At 40.3% G+C, this 18838-nt stretch overlaps 1 protein-coding gene across 1 annotated transcript in view; it reads left to right on the top strand.

Moving 5' to 3' along the window:
- Positions 1 to 18838, top strand: part of cckbra (cholecystokinin B receptor a) — a 59653-nt gene that overhangs the window by 28523 nt on the left and 12292 nt on the right. The window contains exon 3 of the mRNA XM_037696732.1: positions 14176 to 14437. Coding sequence (XP_037552660.1) covers positions 14176 to 14437 — 262 coding nt within the window. The remainder of the gene's footprint in view (positions 1 to 14175; positions 14438 to 18838) is intronic.

The raw sequence follows: 18838 nt of genomic DNA, 5'->3' as shown, positions 1-18838 counted from the left end.
CCAGGTGTATTTTCTGTGGCCCAGGTGTAGTTTCTATGGCCCAGGTGCAGTTCCTATGGCCCAGGTGCAGTTCCTATGGCCCAGGTGCAGTTCCTATGGCCCAGGTGCAGTTCCTATGGCCCAGGTGCAGTTCCTATGGCCCAGGTGCAGTTCCTATGGCCCAGGTGTAGTTCCTATGGCCCAGGTGTAGTTCCTATGGGAAGAAAAACACAATATACAGAATTAATTGCAAACACAAACAGAGCGAGTAAAGATAGCAGTGAGGAAATGTGGTCAATTTGTTATCCAGCAGTCCAAGCCTATAGCAGCAGAACTAAGTGATAGCTCAGGAAACCCAAGCCAACCCTAACTGTAGGATTTATCAAAGACTTAAGCCTAGTCTTAAAAGTAGACAAGGTAAGCCTGATGACTAAAAGCTCTGCCTTCCATTCTACTTTTGGAAACTCTAGGAACCATAAGTAAACCTGCAGTGTGAGAGCCAAGTGCTCTGTTAGGAAAATATGGAACTATAAGATCTGTAACAGTGTTTCCTCTAGGTCACTTGCTTTGACAGGACACTCATCTCTTGGAGGATATTTGTCGAGGGGTGGGGTTTAGAGAGACGTGCACTATTTTTGTACCAGTGGTTGTCGACTGGAGGGGAGGGGGATGCATGAGAGAAGTGGAACACTACGTCAATAGCTTTTTAGCTAGCACATCTGTATTGCACTTAAAAAAAAAAAAGTTTTTTTCTTGTGTTTTTTAATTTAAATATTGATACTTTTAAACTGATATCGATCGATGGTAATAATGCTGGTATCAATCTGCCCACCACTACAAGTAGCTGGATAAAGCGACCCATGTATACTATTATGAAATGTCCTTTTGATAACAATGACAATAATCATGTACCACAGCACAAATAATTTTTGAATCCAGTAAAATAAAAATGTTTTCTTTCACAAGTCGACAACTCAAGATTGTAAGAGTCAAATTTTCAGTTTTAGTCTCCCTGAATCCTGAGTTTGCGGGCGCTTGGTGTGGGCACGACTTTTGAGATTTGTAGCTACGGATGTTTTGAAAAGATGCCTTTAAAAAGAGGCTCACACCACTGAAGTTCTACCAGAGTCTCCAGTCCTGAACTGGCCTTTTTTTTTTATAGAGCTATAAAGGTTTTCTTTTATTCATAAAAACCCTGGAGAAATAAACTGACTGCCTGACAGAAATTTGAATCATGGTGTTGTAAATTATAACATAAATCCTCATCTCCAAAGAGCCTCTGCTCAACCGGCATCAGTCAGACCAATTATTTCACGTCTTCCATACACAAAGCCTTCTGTTAACTGAAAGCAATCAATATTAGGATCGATGTGAAAATCCTCTCATTGATTTTGCAGCAACCCTGCTTGACAAACTCATTGGTCTTTAGAGAAATTATGTGTTAACATGTACATTAGCTGGATCCTCTTACCCACCCAGTTGTCTGGGCATCCAACTATCCACCGGCTCTCAGTAAGAGTTTATGTATCGTGTTCAGAGGCAGTCATTAGATAGATGTTGCAATATTCTACGTTTTCCTTCCTGTATGGGTACACGTTTCAATCAGGGTTATGTTTTTGTTGCTAGTCCTACGATGCTCAGCTCAGGAACTTGGTCTTTTAGCTCCCTCCAGCCCAAACTAGGCACGCCTAATGCTTCAAAGTTTGACTATAACATGACTTCTAGTAAAGTCTAAAAAGGCTACAAAAGGCTCTGGAGCACAATAATTCCAATTTGTATGCCTTTAAGTTTATTTAAGCCGTTTTTCCATTGTCTAATTTCAACACAACTTTCTTAGACTCTTTTTGGGTCTACGTGGTTTTGGTGGTTTTTCTTAGAGCGCAACTGCCATCTCGATGTGGGCGTGCTCATCATAATGTGAATGCTTGGAACTTCTGCTGTATTTTTTTTTTCCAACCAAAGACAAACACAGCAAATAAATGAAATAGTCACAAAACGCTCACCATCCTCTACAACTCAAAGTTTCTGTTTCCAAAAACACTGCTGCCAAGCCAGGGCCACTTTCCCTCCGCGGGTCGGGACTCATAAATCGAGTACATTTGGTCTAGTTCCCTCTAAAAGGTTGGGGTTTTAAAAAATGTTGGAGTTATGTGAAGGAGACTGTCAAATCAGTGGCCTTCTTTCTGCTCACTTGGAACCTTGGTTGAGTAGATCCTAAGAACCGAGGTGGAAGGGGGTAGCATCACCTAATGGAAAGACCTTGAATCTGTGCTGAGTCGACCTGAGTAGGGCCAAGTTGAGCCCATGGAAATAGGCTCTTAGAACAACAATCACCTGAGCTTTATGTAAGAAATGGGAGTTAATAGAAAGTTAAATCTCCTCTCAGGGTTGAGCTGGGCTGAGAAAACTTCACAGTTTCACCCAGAAGCCATTCATCAGGACCAAGTGCTCGAATCAGGTTTGCCAACCAAGAAGAAAGGTTTAGACCGTGTTCGTTTCTTGATACAGCACAGTGGGGAAATGTGAGCATTTGTTCTGGTTATTTGACTGGTAATGAACTTGGAGAAATCTCCTTTCCACACATATCTGTGCTGACAAGTGACTGGGGATGATTCTTTAATCAGCTCTCCTGTCAGGAAACTCCTGGAATGGCCCTTTGAGAAGGAAAAACAAAGACAGATGAAGCGTCTTATAATGAAAATGTCTGTTGAAAGTATGAATTCTAGCTGTATCAGCAGCTGCATGACTGAAGAGACGACGGAGTGTCAGTGATAAAAATCTTGGATTGATGTTTATTGGTTTTAAAGTTTCTAAAAACTGTTATAGATGCTGCTCTGCATAGATTTACAAATATATCAGTTTTGTTTAATTAGGTTGGTTCAGCTTATAAGCATAGTTGACAAATTTTTAATTGGGTTGAGGTCGAGGATTTGAGAAGGCCAATCCAGAGGATTTTTGTTTGACTGCTTTATCCAATCAGAAACCAGCTCTGTTTCAAGGGGAGGGGTACGAGTGGAGAAATGTTCATGTTCAGTAAGAAATCGTTCAAAACTGGTTTTGTTTTCTGTGAATCCTCATAAGATTTATTTCACCTTCATATTCATAAACAACATTATTTAAATATAATGTAAAATAAAAATATTTGGAAAGAAGAACAAAATTATGAGACTCAATAGCACAAGCTGGGATGTCGGGAGAACGAGGGAAATAGCTAAAAAGTGAAACAAGTAACAGGAGAAAATGTTTACAATCTAAAGGTGCTGGTCAAAAAAATAAAATATGAAAAAGTTGATTTATTTCAGTAATTCCATTCAAAAAGTGAAACTATTGTATTCATTCATTACACACAGACTGATACATTTCAAATTTTTATTTATTTTAATGTTGATGATTATAACTGACAACTAATAAAAAACCCAAATTCAGCATCTCAGAAAATTAGAATATTACTTCAGACCAATAAAAAATGATTTTTAGAAATGTTGTCCAACCGAAAAATATGAGCATGTACAGCATCAGTACTTAGTTGTTGCTCCTTTTGTCTGGATTACTGCATCGTGGCACGGAGTGGATCAGTCTGTGGAACTGCTCAGGTGTTCTGAGAGTCCAGGTTGCTCTGATCGTGGCCTTCAGCTCTTCTGAATTGTTGGGTCTGGTGTATCACATCTTCCTCGTCACAATACCTCATAGATTTTCTATGGGGTTAAGATCAGGTGAGTTTGCTGGCCAGTTAAGAACAAGGATACCATGGTCTGTAAACCAGGTACTGGTAGCTTTGGCACTGTGTGCAGGTGCCAAGTCCTGTTGGAAAATGAAATCTGCATCTCCATAAAGTTGGTCAGCAGCAGGAAGTCTCTAAAACTTCCTGGTAGACGACTGCGTTGACCTTGAACATCAGAAAACACAATGGACCAACACCAGCAGATGACATGGCCCCAAACCATCACTGACTGTGAAAACTTGACACTGGACCTCAAGCGACGTGGATTCTGTGCCTCTCCTCTCTTCCTCCAGACTCTGGGACCTTGATTTCCAAAGGAAATGCAAAATGTACTTTCATCAAAGACCACTCAGCAGCAGTCCCAGGCGAGACGCTTCCAACGCTGTCTCTTGTTCAAGAGTGGCTTGACACAAGGAATGCAACAGCTGAAACCCATGTCTTGCATACGTCTGTGCGTGGTGGTTCGTGAAGCACCGACTCAAGCTGCAGTCCACTCTTTGTGAATCTCCCCCACATTTTGGAATGGGTTTTGTTTCACCATCCTCTCCAGGGTGCGGTTATCTCTATTGCTTGTACACTTTTTTTCTACCACATCTTTTCCTTCCCTTCACTGTTAATGTGCTTGGACACAGAGCTCTGTGAACAGCCAGCCTCTTTAGCAATGAGCTCTTGTGTCTTGCCCTCCTTGTGCAAGGTGTCAGTGGTCGTCTTTTGGACAACTGTCAAGTCAGCAGTCTTCCCCATGATTGTGTAGCTACAGAACTAGACAGACCATTTAAAAGCCTTTGCCTTTAATTGCCTTCTCACCACAAAATTAATCAAAATGCCCACATGGCAGGTATCTAGTTCAAGGTAACATTTTGTCATAAAAAAAATTAATCTATGGACCAAACAATGATAGGCCATCTTTTTTTTTTTTTGAAAACTATTTTTAAAACTCAGAGGGTCCGTATATCATAGGAGGAGACTTTAACTGTGCTCTCGACACAGTCCTGGATAGATCTCCTCGAACTGACAACACCCATATAAAAACAAGAACTGCATAAATATACACAACACTTCATTTGACTTGTTTAATTTGTGGTGGATAAAATTGACCAATATTTTTGAATTAAATAAAGATATAACAATTGCAAATATTAGACGGGAAGCTTTTAAAGAGAGAAAGTTATTAACTACACCAGTACCTAAAATAAACAATACAAGCAGGAAATACAGTCACTCGAAAAGCAAATCAAAACCATTGACATTGTTTTTGTATGTAGTGTTAAATGTGAATTGTACATGTTATATGTAAATAAATGTGGAAAATGCCAATAAAAAGTTTAATGAAAAAAAAACATTGAAAAATATTTTTTTCATAGCAACAATACTCAAAAATACATAAATAATACAAACATTGGAAAATAAAAAGAATAAGTTTCTTTTGGCATGAAAGATTTGACAATTGTCAAAGGTCATAATCTAGGTAAAAAAAAATCCAACAAAGTTAAGTCAGGTCATCTGGATGGTTTCTTTTTTGGTTGAGATGTTTTGTCCTTAATCCAAAGGACTTCATCAGTCCAAGATTTCTGGAGAGTGTGGGGCCCAGAAACCATCTTATCACCATCAAACTGGTTGACCCACTATGCGAGTGTGCTGCTTGTGGGCCAGCGTTTGTTGTGGCTCCTCGGACTGATGAAGTCCTTTGGATGAAGGGCGAAACGTTTCAACAAAAAGGAAACTGTCCAGCTGATCTGACTTAACTTTGTTGGATTTGCCACCTGCACACTGGAAGCCCTTCATGCAACCAAGCTCAAACCAGCAGTCCCAGGATTACAAGACAACTGCATTCAACCACTGAGCTACTGCAGCTCAGTATGCTTAAAAAAATAGTTTCCTCAAATATTTGGGCCAAGGCCACCACTGACCACCCCCTGGTTCCTTCATTGCGCCTGCTAGTGGATATAATTGCCCCCTCTGTTCACCTAATCAGCCGTTGTGCGCCGCCTCAGACAAGCAGAAAAAACAAACAAAATCTACTCTGTTCTTCTCCACAGCGTAACTCACACCCACTTGAATATCTCACACCAAAAACATTTAGGTTCACTTGCATTCCCTGCTCAGTTCCAGTCCAGAAAAACACTCGTCTCCAAAACTACATTCACTATTCAAATCCTTCAGTTGTGGGTGTTATCCAGGCAAAGACAACTTCTGATAGTGGCCTTCACTGGTGCTTCTATCTCGGCTTCTGTCAAATCAATGAGTTTTTAAATAGAGCTGATCCCAGATCAGTGCTGTCTCTGCATGACTGCTGATAAAACACACGGCTGAGTGCTTTTTGGCAGAAAAGTTGAGAGGGCTGATGAACGTGGACCCAGAGCAGAGAACGCATCATCAGTGTAAATCACCGCAGCACGGTGCACCTCGGAGAAAATGAGCGAATCACGTGACTTTTGGCCTCATCACACGCTCGACTCCCTCGTTCTGTTCACATGACCGCAGCTGATGAAAGTGGGATTCTGCCGTCCATTCGGGTTTTTAAAGGAAGATAAAATGTTGTGTGGAAACATTTGCCCATCATCAGACAGGTAGATGGCAAAAGCTAATTTGTACTAACAGCGTTTAAGAAATTCAACCCCATGCACTCAGGTGTCAAATGTTTCACTTGTGAAAGGGTTATATATATATATATATATATATATATATATATATATATATATATATATATCTCTCTCTCTCTCTCTCTCTCATATATATATATATATATATATAAATAATTTGTCTGTCCGAACTTGCCTGGAGATGCGAATTTAAAAGAATTTGATTGGACAGCTGTATTTTCATTAATTAAAAGGCTTCTTGCGCAACTGCAAAGTATTTTACAGAAAAAATGGGGGAAATTGCAAAATAATAATAAAAGACTACATTAAAAAAAAAAAAAAAAATATATATATATATATATATATATATACACATTTTAATGAGCCATTTCTTATATTTTAAAATTCTTAGGCCTTCTCTGAAGGTGTAGAAGGCCCTGAGGGTTCCACACTGGTATAGCAAAATTTGACATTGATAAAAAAGCTCTACTTTGGAAACCAGTCAGAGACCAGCACATCAGTCTAGTCTGATTATATTTTTCTCCAGACTGAGTTCGCTCTTACCTACAGCAGGTAAGATAATAACTGTTCATAACCTTTCCACATATCGCACAAAAATTCCATAAAACCGTCTTCTTTTTACTCCTCCTTTGTGATGACCTTGTAAAACGTGGATTCATAAACTTTTTTGCATTTCTGTACCTCCACCGCTTCCCTTGATTTCCTCTTTCACTTGAAAACAATAAAAGTTTCTACCTTTTCCACAGCCAGTATGAGCTGGCAGTGTAGCTGGGCATGACCGCCTTCGGGCATCAACAAACCAAAGTGTGATTTATGGATCTCCGTCTGCACTTTGCATTTGAAGAAGACGTGTGGGCATGAAGGACGTATTGTGTAGGGAACTGTTTCGGTCCAGTTAGGCTCTGCAGTGGGTTGACTGAGCCTCCCGCCTCGTTCTGCAGAGCTGAAGCAGGAAGTGATGGTGCTGGTTGACCCATTGCACACAGAGGTCAACGCTTCGCTTTATTAGAGTCGTAAAACTTGTTGCCTCGCAGACTGTAGTTTCTCCTAGAGTCTTTGCAGACCGTGAAGGCTGTATGACAAAAAACTAAATGTAACTGTGCTTTCCCTGAATTAACATACGCTGAATTGTTTGTAGATTGTACCTTACAAGCTTCGAGTAAATCTGTAAAGCTCCAAGGCCAAGTGAACGCCACGTTTGTCTTTGAAATGATAAAAGGAAATCTATTTTGTAAAGGGGAAGGGTGTAGTCAGTCCATAGAATCCATAAGAATATGCATAGCCACATGTCATTACGTAGAACCACTGTTTCCTGACAAACAACCTTGGTTCATTGAGCCATGGGTTACTCCAGACCTCCAAGTGTCTGCTGTAGGATCTCACACCAAGCTGTGAGCAGCAGATCCTTTAAGTCCTGGAAGTTGGAATGGGTTTGACTTGTTTGTCCACTACAACTCACAGCTGCTTGAAAGTATTAAAATCGTGATTGTTTGGAACCCAAATAACTGTGCAACTTATATTCCTCAAACCAGTCCTAGAGGTTCATGTCTCGCTGAAAGATGCCTCTTCCACCACTCTTTGCATCAGGAGGTGCATTTAAGTAGCTACTCTGCTGCTGAATTTGACTCCAGGGTCTGAAACTGGATAACACCAACCGTTACCAATACCCTGTGACTCTATGTTAAAATGGATGGCATTCCTGGAAAGCAGAGTTGAGGGAACTGGGGTTGCTGAAAGTGCTACAGCACCCCAGCGGATTGACAAGAAATGGCAAACGTCAAAAGTTGAAAACATGAAAAACTGAAGTGTGGAAAGAAAAAAAAGCAAATAAGACATCTTTTTGAAACATGGTTTTCTTTGTTCATGTGTACTAAATTTTTAGTTCCGATGCAATACGTCCTCAGTTTACTTTCATATTTTAGTTGCATTGAATGCTTTTAGATAGACAGACAGGCAGATGGATACATACATAGATTAATACATAGATGCATGGTAAATCCAAAAAAAGGTCAAAAACAAAACTGAACTTTATTTGTAACTGAAGACGTTTCGCTTCTCATCCGAGGAGCTTTCTCACTTCAATGAAACAAGGAGTGTGGGATTCAAGTTATAAAGCTGTGGTGTTCTGTAAGCTTGCATAATGCAGATTGACCTCTCACTCCTCACAATAGAGGATCGTTAGGGTCTTTGTTAGTCCTACCCACAGAGTGCCCACTCTGGTCATATGGTTGGAATTCCTGATAGGTGTGCAACTGGCTGGGTATCAGTCCTGAGGCTGCATTGTAAGTTTTTGAAAGTTGAAATCTGAGACCTCCTCCTCTGTTTAAAGATGGTTTCTCTCTTTTTACATAAACAGCCTCCTTCAACCATCCTGAAACCATCTTTAAACAGAGGAGGGGGGCTCAGCTTTCAGCTTGCAAAAACTTACAATGCAGCCTCAGGACTGATACCCAGCCAGTTGCACACCTATCAGGAATTCCAACCATGTGACCAGAGTGGGCCCTCTGTGGGTGAGACTAACAAAAACCCTAACAATCCTCTATTATGAAGAGTGAGAGGTCAATCTGCATGTGTCAATCTCCTTTATGCAAGCTTACAGAACACCACAGCTTTACAACTTGAATCCCACACTCCTTGTTTCGTTGAATTGAGAAAGCTCCTCGGATGAGAAGCGAAGCGTCTTCAGTCACAAAGTCCAGTTGTTTTGTTTTTTACTTTTTTTTGGATACATAGATACATGCATACATAAGCATGTTTTTGTAAACATACTTTTTGGGAACTTTGCATTGACCATTAATTTTCTATAGCCTAACCCTGATCCTTACCCTAAACTTAACCATTACTAGTACGTATTTAACCCTAACCCATCCACAATTCACACCTTAGTCCTAAACCCAACTCCCAATCCCACAACGAGACTTCTCCTTATGGGGACCTGCTTTGGTCCCCATAAAGACCAGTTTGTTCCCATAATTCATGATTTTTTTGTAAAATTGGTCCTTACAAGGTAACCTGAAACACACACACCTACACACCCTTCATTCATTCATTCATCAATCAATCAATCAATCCCCAGGGGTAAATATGAGGCATCCAACAGCACGTTCTAATTATACAGCAAAAAAGTCGCATACTGTATGAAATTGTCAAAAAAATAAATAAAAAAAGAGCAGAAACACAAATTTGAAAAAAAAAAGAAATTTGGCAAAATGTATTGTGCAGTTGACAATAATAAGTTGAGTTTACTTTCAATAGATTACAACAGGATTTTTGAGAATAATTTATGTTTTTTCTTAAAACACTTAAAGCAACTTACAAGTCTAATTAACGATTCCTGATTCACTGTTTGTATGGAAATCTAGACAGCACTGATTTATTTCTTTGACTGCAAATGCAAAACTACAGTTTAGGCAGGATGTGTTCTTCTGCCATCAAGGACGAATAAACAGATTAAACTGGATTTAGGTTGAAGCGACAAAGGATTGTGTGCCGAGTGCATTTTCGACTCCCGAGTTACAGCTTGTGACTCACAGGTATGGGTGTATTGCATTTGTCTCACCCCGACTCACCCTCAGAGCACTGGAGAAGGTTTCTCCCCAGCTGCAGATCATACATATGCATGAATGCAAATAAACTTGAACCTCTGAACACACTTGGCCCCTATGAAAACAATGCATCATAATAACTTATACATCGTGTCAAAGGTGACTTTTGTCTTCCTTGTGTTACTAACGTCATAATAAATGTTGTTGCTCAAATAAGGATTATTTTACGGTAAAGTAGTCCATCATGGAAACATCCTTATGACCAGACTGTTTGGTCAAAGAGTTTTTCCACAAAAAAGACCAAATAAAATTCTTTAGAGCTCCAAACTAGGTAAAACAAGCAGTACCCTGGTGTCTCCTGTTGCTGAAGGATATAAATAGTGACTGTGTTTATTTTTCGAGATGAGTGTTTTTCTGGACTTGATCTGAACAGGGAATGCAAATAAACCTTGTTGTTTTTAGTGCAAAATGTTCAAGTCGGTAGGAGTGATGTCAGGTTCTTTTTCTTTTGTTTGCGGTGGAGCAGAAGGACAGATCCTAGCAAGCGGAAGTGGCAATTTAATCCACCACCGGGTGCAATATTGGAGCCAGGGCGTCGCCAATAGATTACTCTTTGGCCACCCCAAACTTGAAAAACTTAGCAACGGGCCAATTTCCTTTTTCGTGTGTGGCTGCATCTAGACATTATAGGGTTCTTTCAGATTTGGAGTTGCCACTTCAAAATTTAAGATGACCACCACAAGCTACCCCTACCATTTGAGGAAACTATACTTTTAAGGAATATAAAAACTAGCAAGACCAGTTCCCTATAATTATAGGGGGTAAAAAGGTTGTGTATAGATATGGTGGTAGTGCTTTTATCTTCTATGTGCACAAACTGGAAAAAAAAAAGAACATTGGTAAGTTTGGTTTAAAAGGAACTTTGTCCCATATTTAGTGCCATCTAGTGGCAAAGTTGCAGATGACTGCTTTCTTCTTCTTTTGGCTTTTCCGTCTTAAGGGGGTCCCACAGCGAGTCATCCTCCTCCATCTCACTCTGTCCTCACTCCAACTACCTCCATCTATATGTCCAAATATCCTTCATCCAGAGCTCTACAGAAAGTGCTGCAGAGAGTGGTGAAAGCTACACAGAAGACCTTTAGAGTCAGCCTCCCCACCATCATAGACATCTACACTTCCAGATGTAGGAAGATGGCCACCTGCATCACGAAGGACCCCACTCACCCAGCACACACACTTTTTCCCCTACTCCCCTCAGTCAGGAGGTTGAGGAGCATTAAGTGTAGAACCACTAGACTGAAACTGTTATGCCACTTTAATTTGTGATATGTGCTGCTGATTATCCATGCTGCTGATCTCATGCCACTGTATTCATTCATACCTATCTGCTCACCACAGACTCATGTCCGGGCTGCTGCTGTACTGTTTTACATTATTAGTGTTTGACGTGTATCTTAGTGTATATCTTAGATCATTATACAGACCCTTTCCAAAAAATTTGAATATCATGGAAAAGTTGTTTAACTTCCATAATTCCATTCAAAAAGTTGATCTTTAGTAGATGATAGATTCAGGGCCCACAATTTAAATGATTTCAAGTATTTATTCGTTTATTTTTGCATAATTTGGGCTTCCAGCTCAAGAAACCCACGAAAACAGGAATTCAAAAAATTAGAATACTGTGGAGAAATCGGCCCAAATTTTGCAGGACATGAGTGTTTTAAACTGAGTGTGACACTAATCATCTACTAAACTCAAAGCACCTGTACAGGTTTCCCCAGGTGTCATTAAATTGCTTCAGTTTGGTTCAGTTGTCTCAGTTTGATTCAATATGTGGAAGACTGCAGACATAACTGGCCAGATGACCATCATTGATACCCTCCATAGGATGGGTACACCACAAAAGTTCATAGCCAAGGAGGCTGGCTGTTCAGAGTGCTGTGTCCAAGCACATCAATGTAAAGTCTAGTGGAAGGGCAAAATGTGGCAGGAGAAGATATACCAGCAAGAGATGACCGTGGGCTTCAAAGGATCATCAAACAGAGAAGATTCCAGAATCTGTCAGAGATCCAGAAAGAGTGGAAAGAGGCGGGTGTCACAGCTTCAAAAACCACCACATTCAGACGCGTTCGGGAGATGGACTACAACTGTCGGGTTCCTCGGTCCTCTTTTCCGATGAAAGTAAACTGTGCCTTTCATTTGGAAATAAAGGTCCAAGGGTTTGGAGGAAGAAGGTTGAGGAACAGAACCCATACTACTTGAGGTCCAGTGTGAAATATCCACAGTCAGTCATGATTTGGGGTACAATGTCCAGTGCAGGTGTTGGTAAACTCTGCTTTCTTAAATACAAAATCATTGCAACAGTCTACCAGAATGTTTTAGAGGACTTCATGATTCCTTCTGCTGAGGATCTGTATGTAGATGCACATTTCATCTTCCAGCAGGACCTGGTCTCTGCCCATGCTGCCAGAAGCACCAAAACCTGGTTTGATGCTCATGCCACAGTGCTCAACTGGCCAGCCAAGTCGCTGGACCTAAACCCCATTGAGACACTATGGGGCATTCTCAAGAGGAAAATGAGGGGCACCAGACCCAAAAACAAAGAAGAACTGACAGCAAGCATCAAGGAAATCTGGGCTTCCATAACTCCCAGTCAATGCCACAGGCTGATCGCCTCAATGCCACGTCACATTGAGGCAGTGATCAAGACAAAGTACCCAACCAAGTACTGAAGATTGACATATTTTGAAAGTACCATATTTGATTGATTTGTTGTGATACTTGAAATCGTTTAAATTGAGGGCCCTGAATTTATCATCTATTAAAGATCAACTTGTAGAATGGAATTATGAAAGTTAAACAACTCTTCCATGATATTTAATTTTTTTGGAAAAGGTCTGTATACCGTTTCCTTTGATACTTTATATTTTGCTATTTTTGGGTGTAACTGGGACCCTGTGTACATATTTTCATTTCACCTCATGTACCACATGTGAATGACAATAAAGTTGACTTGATCTCAGTCTTGTGTTTGATAACAGCACATCAATGATCCCATAGAATGGGATTAAGATGAAAAATAAGTTAAAAGCTTCTAATTGGAAGAATAAAAAATCTGGACTGATGTTCTGAAGGGTGGCTGTGGTTGAGTGGTTAGAGCAGTTGTCGTCCAATGCAAGAGTTGGGGATTTGAATCCACCAGCAGTCACATGCCGAAGAGTCCCAGGGCAAAACACTGAACCCCTCACTGCCTCCGATGTGTGTTCCATCGGTGTATGAATGTGATAAAGCTCTGATTATTCCCTTTAGAATGAATTGTTCAATTAGCTTTGTATAGATCTAGCAGAGTGCTGAATGACTGGGTAAATGAGGCACAGGTTGTGTTGTAAAGCGCTTCGAGTATCTTGATAAGATAGAAAGGCGCTATATATAAGTGCAGTCCATTTACCATTTCTAATAGCTTCAAATCAAAAATATTTTGTGACATATGGCAAATGGATATTTGAATTAAAAGGTTATCAGTCCCAAAAATAAATTCAAGAAAGTCTTCTTTAGGATGCCTCCGTCCTGATTTTTTGAAGTAGAAGTTATAGTCTTGCATAAGAGAACCTCAGTTATGTGTGACAACCAAAATTAACCTTCAATGAGATAGATGATACTCTCTTTCATACTTGCAAATGTCGTAGCTAAAAGAAATTTGAGATAGGAACACCCAACTTGTTGATTTTTGACAATTAATTACAAAAAGGTCCAGCAGAACATCCCAGTGATGAGACTAATCCATGTGGTAGAATCTGACCTCGGATTGTCAGAAGAATCTCATTTGAACAAAGTTTATTGGTATGACAAAGCTACCAAACTATTTTTGTCATAATCGGAAGGCCTCATCACTCAGAGGGCGACCTGACACTCAAGTGAGAACAGATATAAACTTTACTGGACTATTCTGTGACATCTAATGAGGATGTCTCAGAAAACCGTATCTTATCTTATCTTATCCATTTCTCTTCAGTGACCAAAAACCTCACCTGCATATCTGAATTTAAATACTTTCTGAAAACGTGTACATAATTACTGTAATTTGGTTTTCTCTGTAGCACAAAGAGATTTTATCCTGTAAGGCACACGGATGTCGGTGGTATTTGTCATTTTCTCCAACTGGATTTGTTCTGTATGATCAGAAAAAAAGTGCTATTTCCAGAAAGATGGTTCAGAGGTTACAGATAATGGAAGACCATGACATTTCTTAACTGCATTTCTATCAGAGCTTGATGGGCTCAAAAATGGACTGATTTTCTACTGTTTGCCAATTTTTCTACTTCTTCAGGGGTCTCTGTCAGCATCTCTACCTTCAGCCTGGTGGCCATCGCCATCGAGAGGTACAGCGCCATCTGTAACCCCCTGAAATCACGTGCATGGCAGACTCGCTCCCATGCCTACCGTGTCATCGCTGCCACCTGGATGGTGTCGCTGCTAATCATGGTGCCCTATCCTGTCTTCAGCGTCCTCAAGACATTCCCAAAGGTCAATGGTACCACAGGCCACCAGTGTCGCCTGGACTGGCCCAGTCAGCAAGTGGAGCAGACCTGGTAAGTGCACAACAGTCTGGGTACTTGCAGGAAAAACAGAATAATTACTAAAACCTAGAAAACATCTGAAGAAACTTTGAAGAGTGCGATGTAACTTTCTTCTCTACAGCTAATATTTTTAAAAATCATGAAGTGAAGTTTCATCATTGATATACCGTATTTTTCAGCCTATAAATCGTGTTTTGTTTGCATAATTTGAACTCAATGTCTGTCAAGATTTCAGATACGGTTGCAGTAAGTAAATTCCATACTTTCCGCCGTACACATCGCACCACCCTATAATTTGCATCAGTCCAAATATGTCTAATAAAGTGGAAAAAACATGTCTCTTTGCCGTATAAGTCACATCTATTATGCATCATCGCTGATGCGTCACGTTTGTTACGCGTCACCGCTGACCACCCGGAAACATTGGCCAGTGTTGTGCCAAAAATCAATTGGCAGACAAATGGCGGCCACGGGAGTGGGCACGGGAGGAATTTAGCAAGAATTTAACAAGATTAACACTTAAAAACAATTATTTGTTTACTCGACATTATAGTATAGCATTATAGTATAGATCGAGACGAAGGTGGCAACTGTGGCAAGCCAAGTGTCTCATTAATAGCCACTTTTACCTACCGTATTTTTCGCCCTATACGTTGCGTTTTTTTTTGCATAATTTACATGTCCTGTAGCTTATACACTGAAGAGACTTATGTTTTTTCCCCATATTTATAAAACAATCTTTGAGATATGACGTTATTCATTCTGACTGAAAATATTGAACACTACCATTTTCAGCCGCTAGATGGCACTCGAGTAGTATGGCATGCCATTGTGTCATGTAGTAGGTAAAAGTGGCTATTAATGACACAATCGACTTGCCATAGCCTGCCACCTTCGTCCAGCACGCCTGAAGCAACCGTCAAATCAGCTTCATTTTGCTGCTCCGCCCCGACGAAATGCAGCTGATTTGACCATTGCAGTGCATTTATCAAGTAAAGGTTCAACTGAGACACACCTTTGCTATAATACCGAGCAAACAAATAATTGTTTTTAAGTGTTACTTGTTCAATTCCTCCCGTGCACGCTCCCGCAGCTGCCATTTGGCAGCCAATCGATTTTTGGCACAACACCGACCCACATTTCCGTGTTGTCAGCAGTGACGCATAATAGATGCAACATATACGGCGAAGCAACGCATTTATGGATCTTTCCACTTTATTAGACATATTTGGACTGATGCGAATTATAGGGCAGAGCAACGTGTATGGCAGAAAATAAGGTATTAATGAGACACTTCGCTTGGCTTATCACTCGAGGGACCTCTAGTGGCTGAAAATGGTAGTGTTCAATATTTTCCATGTCAGAATGAATGAAATCGTCTGATCTCAGCCAATACGGGGGGGGGGGGATGTATATTAGTCGCTTCAATGTATAAGTCGTAGGCATGCTAATTTATGCAAAAAGGTGCGACCTACGTATATGGCAAAAAATACAGTATAAATTAAGTGAGTAATAAGCAACTGGATGGAGTTAGTAAATGTAATAGTGTCAGCTTTTCTTTGCTTCTAAAGGAGCTGAGAAACTGATTTTAACTCAGCTGTCGTGTTTTATATGCTTTACCAGCAGTTTCATTTTTGCAAAGATGCAATCGGTGACTTTCGACTGATTGCGAACATTTTGAAAACCAAGATGCCCGCTGATCTACTCATTTTGGTAATTGAGCACAAATCTTTGGTGCGTTTCTGCTCCCTGGGCAGAACACTGAAAATATGTAATTTTGAAATGGCTGTTACGTTTGTACGATGTCTCCAGTTTTGCCAATTGGACATCCGCATTTCTGGGTCAATTAAGAGTTCTTTTTTCTGTATCCAAACTGCAAGTGGTAAACTCCAGCAATCAATCAATGAAACATCTTCCGTTTGTTCCAGAGTCAGGTTGTGGAGACAACAGGTTGAGCAGAAAGATCCAGACATCTCTTTCCACAGTAAACTTTTCCAGCTCTTCAGGGAGGAATAGTTCATTAACCATTACGTGCCCATGAGGCTTTTTTTTTTTAATAATGTAATTTTGTTTTGGCTGTATTAGGAGGGAAAGTGTGCGACTATCAAGTTTTTCAATGGCTGTAGAAATTTTAAACGCATGAAAGTTGTTTTCCAGTTTAACCTGCTTGGTGTGCGTTTGTGATGATAACAGTCCGTTAGCAAAAGCTAGCTTGCTAACAAAAAGCTCTGAAGAGAAGATTTATTCTTACCGTCATCTTCTATCCACTTGCGTTGTTTGTTGCGACTAAAGCAAACTAGCTTTACATTTTAAATGTCAAAAATTCAAATACTTCTTCGTTTCGGTCCTTCCTATATTTTTGGAAATTTCTCATGATTGTGATTGAAATGTTAGGTTTACCTTTACGGAAATAAAACATGAATATATTGCCTGACAAACAGTTTTAAAAATAAGCCCTCATTTATAGTCATTAGCCTAGCTGGGATGAAGACTTTTGCCTTTTTCTCCACACACTGCGATCTATAACTGATGGCACTGCTGTTACGGTACTATTAGACATGGCACTTCAAGATTAACTGGACTGTTCTTTTATACCAGTTAGAGACAAGCAAGGAATGATATTCACTGATGAAAGAGCTCAAACTTTTTTTTAAATCTTTAGATCGATTTTTGATCGAGAGTCTGAACATGTCTGGTTTGACAACTTTTACTGGTGAAGCCAAGGCTAAAGTGAATTGTTGCCATGAAAACTGTACATCGTGGTCAGTTTCTCATGAAGGTTTTGAAAATGGAGTTGTTTTGAGCAATTCACTGTGACAAATGGATGGTGGGTAAGGTCAAATGAAAGGTTTACAAGACGGTGGTGAGACCAGCTATGTTGTATCATCTGGAGACAAACATGAACATTAACCTCTAGAACATTCTAGAGGTTTTACAGTCTGGTTTTAAAGCTTTACAGTACAGAATCTGCCCCTTCAAAAGTTTTTAATTACATATTTTTAGCAACCGACTGGTGACTGTGTTGTCCTACTTTTAGATTGATCGGCTGCTTTTGACACAGTGATAAGATTTTACTTTGTCGTTTCAAACAATGGGAGTGGGGCATCAGCAGTACAGCACTGGACTGGTTTAGGTTCTACTTAGCCGAGCGTGCTTTCTGTGTCTGCCTTGGTGACCACGTGTCCTCTGCTCCTCTTTTGTGTGGGGTCCTGCAGGGCTCAGTTTTAGGCCCCCTCCTCTTCAAGTTGTACCTGCTCCCTCTTGGCTCTATTTTTTGGAAAATATGGGATCTCCTTTCATTGTTATGCAGATATATGTCCCACTAAAGAAAAAGAACCAACTCTCTGGGCCCTCTGTTTTCATGTCTGGAGGACATAAAAGCCTGGATCGCTGTGAACTTCTTAAAGTTCAATGAGGGAAAGACTGAGGTGATGGTCTTTGCAAGCTCCACTGAGACTCCCAATGTACCGGTAGATGTTTGTTCCCTGGCCCAGTACATCAGGCCAACCATCACAAACCTGGGGGTCAAAGTTGATGCTGGACTAAAGCTGGAAAAATCACATCAGAGCTGTTAAAACTTTTTTTTTTCCATTTGCAGCTAGTGAAAATAAAGCTGATTCTTTCTCAGCGGCATTTCGAAACAGTAATCCACGCTTTTGTGACCACTCACCTGGACCACTGTAACGCACTCTATACAGGAATCAGTGATTCAGTTATCTGTCAGCTTCAGAGGTACAGAATGCAGCTGCATGGCTTTTAACTGGCACACCAAAGTTTGACCACATTTCCCATGTTTTAGCCTCCCTGTACTGGCTGCCCGTACATTTTAGGATTCATTTAAAAAATGTTTTATTTGCTTTTAAAGCTCTTAATAGACTTGCGCCTCCCTATCTGTCAAAAGTTGCTACATCCATACACACCCTTTCGATCCAGATTCAGATCGCTCTTGTAAATGAGTCCCCAAGGCTCAATGGGGCTAACCTATATAAATAAAGGTTGAATGATCACTCAGGTCATGTGATCAGCTGCTCCAGAGTGTGCCGAAGACAAAGCGTAAGCTCAGAGGAGACCGTGCTTTTGCTGTGGCAGCTCCTGAACTGTGAAATGACCTTCAATGAACATCAGACTCTTCTCTGTCTGTTTTTAAATCCCTTCTTAAAAACCATCTCTTCTCCCTGGCCTTTGACACCATATGTGAAGTTGACTTAATTATTTCAATCATTCTTTGACTGATTCAATGATTGTTTTATTATGTGTACTGTACAGCACGTTGGTCCTGCGGGTATTTAAAGTGCTTTATAAATAAAGCTGGTACGGTATGTATGGTATGGTTGGTACGGTATGTATGGTATGGTTGGTACGGTATGTATGGTATGTATGGTATGGTATGGTATGTATGGTATGGTATGGTAT

Source organism: Nematolebias whitei, chromosome 23 (genome assembly GCF_014905685.2).
Source record: "Nematolebias whitei isolate Nwh7 chromosome 23, NemWhi1, whole genome shotgun sequence".
Lineage (NCBI taxonomy): Eukaryota > Metazoa > Chordata > Actinopteri > Cyprinodontiformes > Rivulidae > Nematolebias > Nematolebias whitei.
This window is presented reverse-complemented; position numbering and strand designations above follow the sequence as displayed.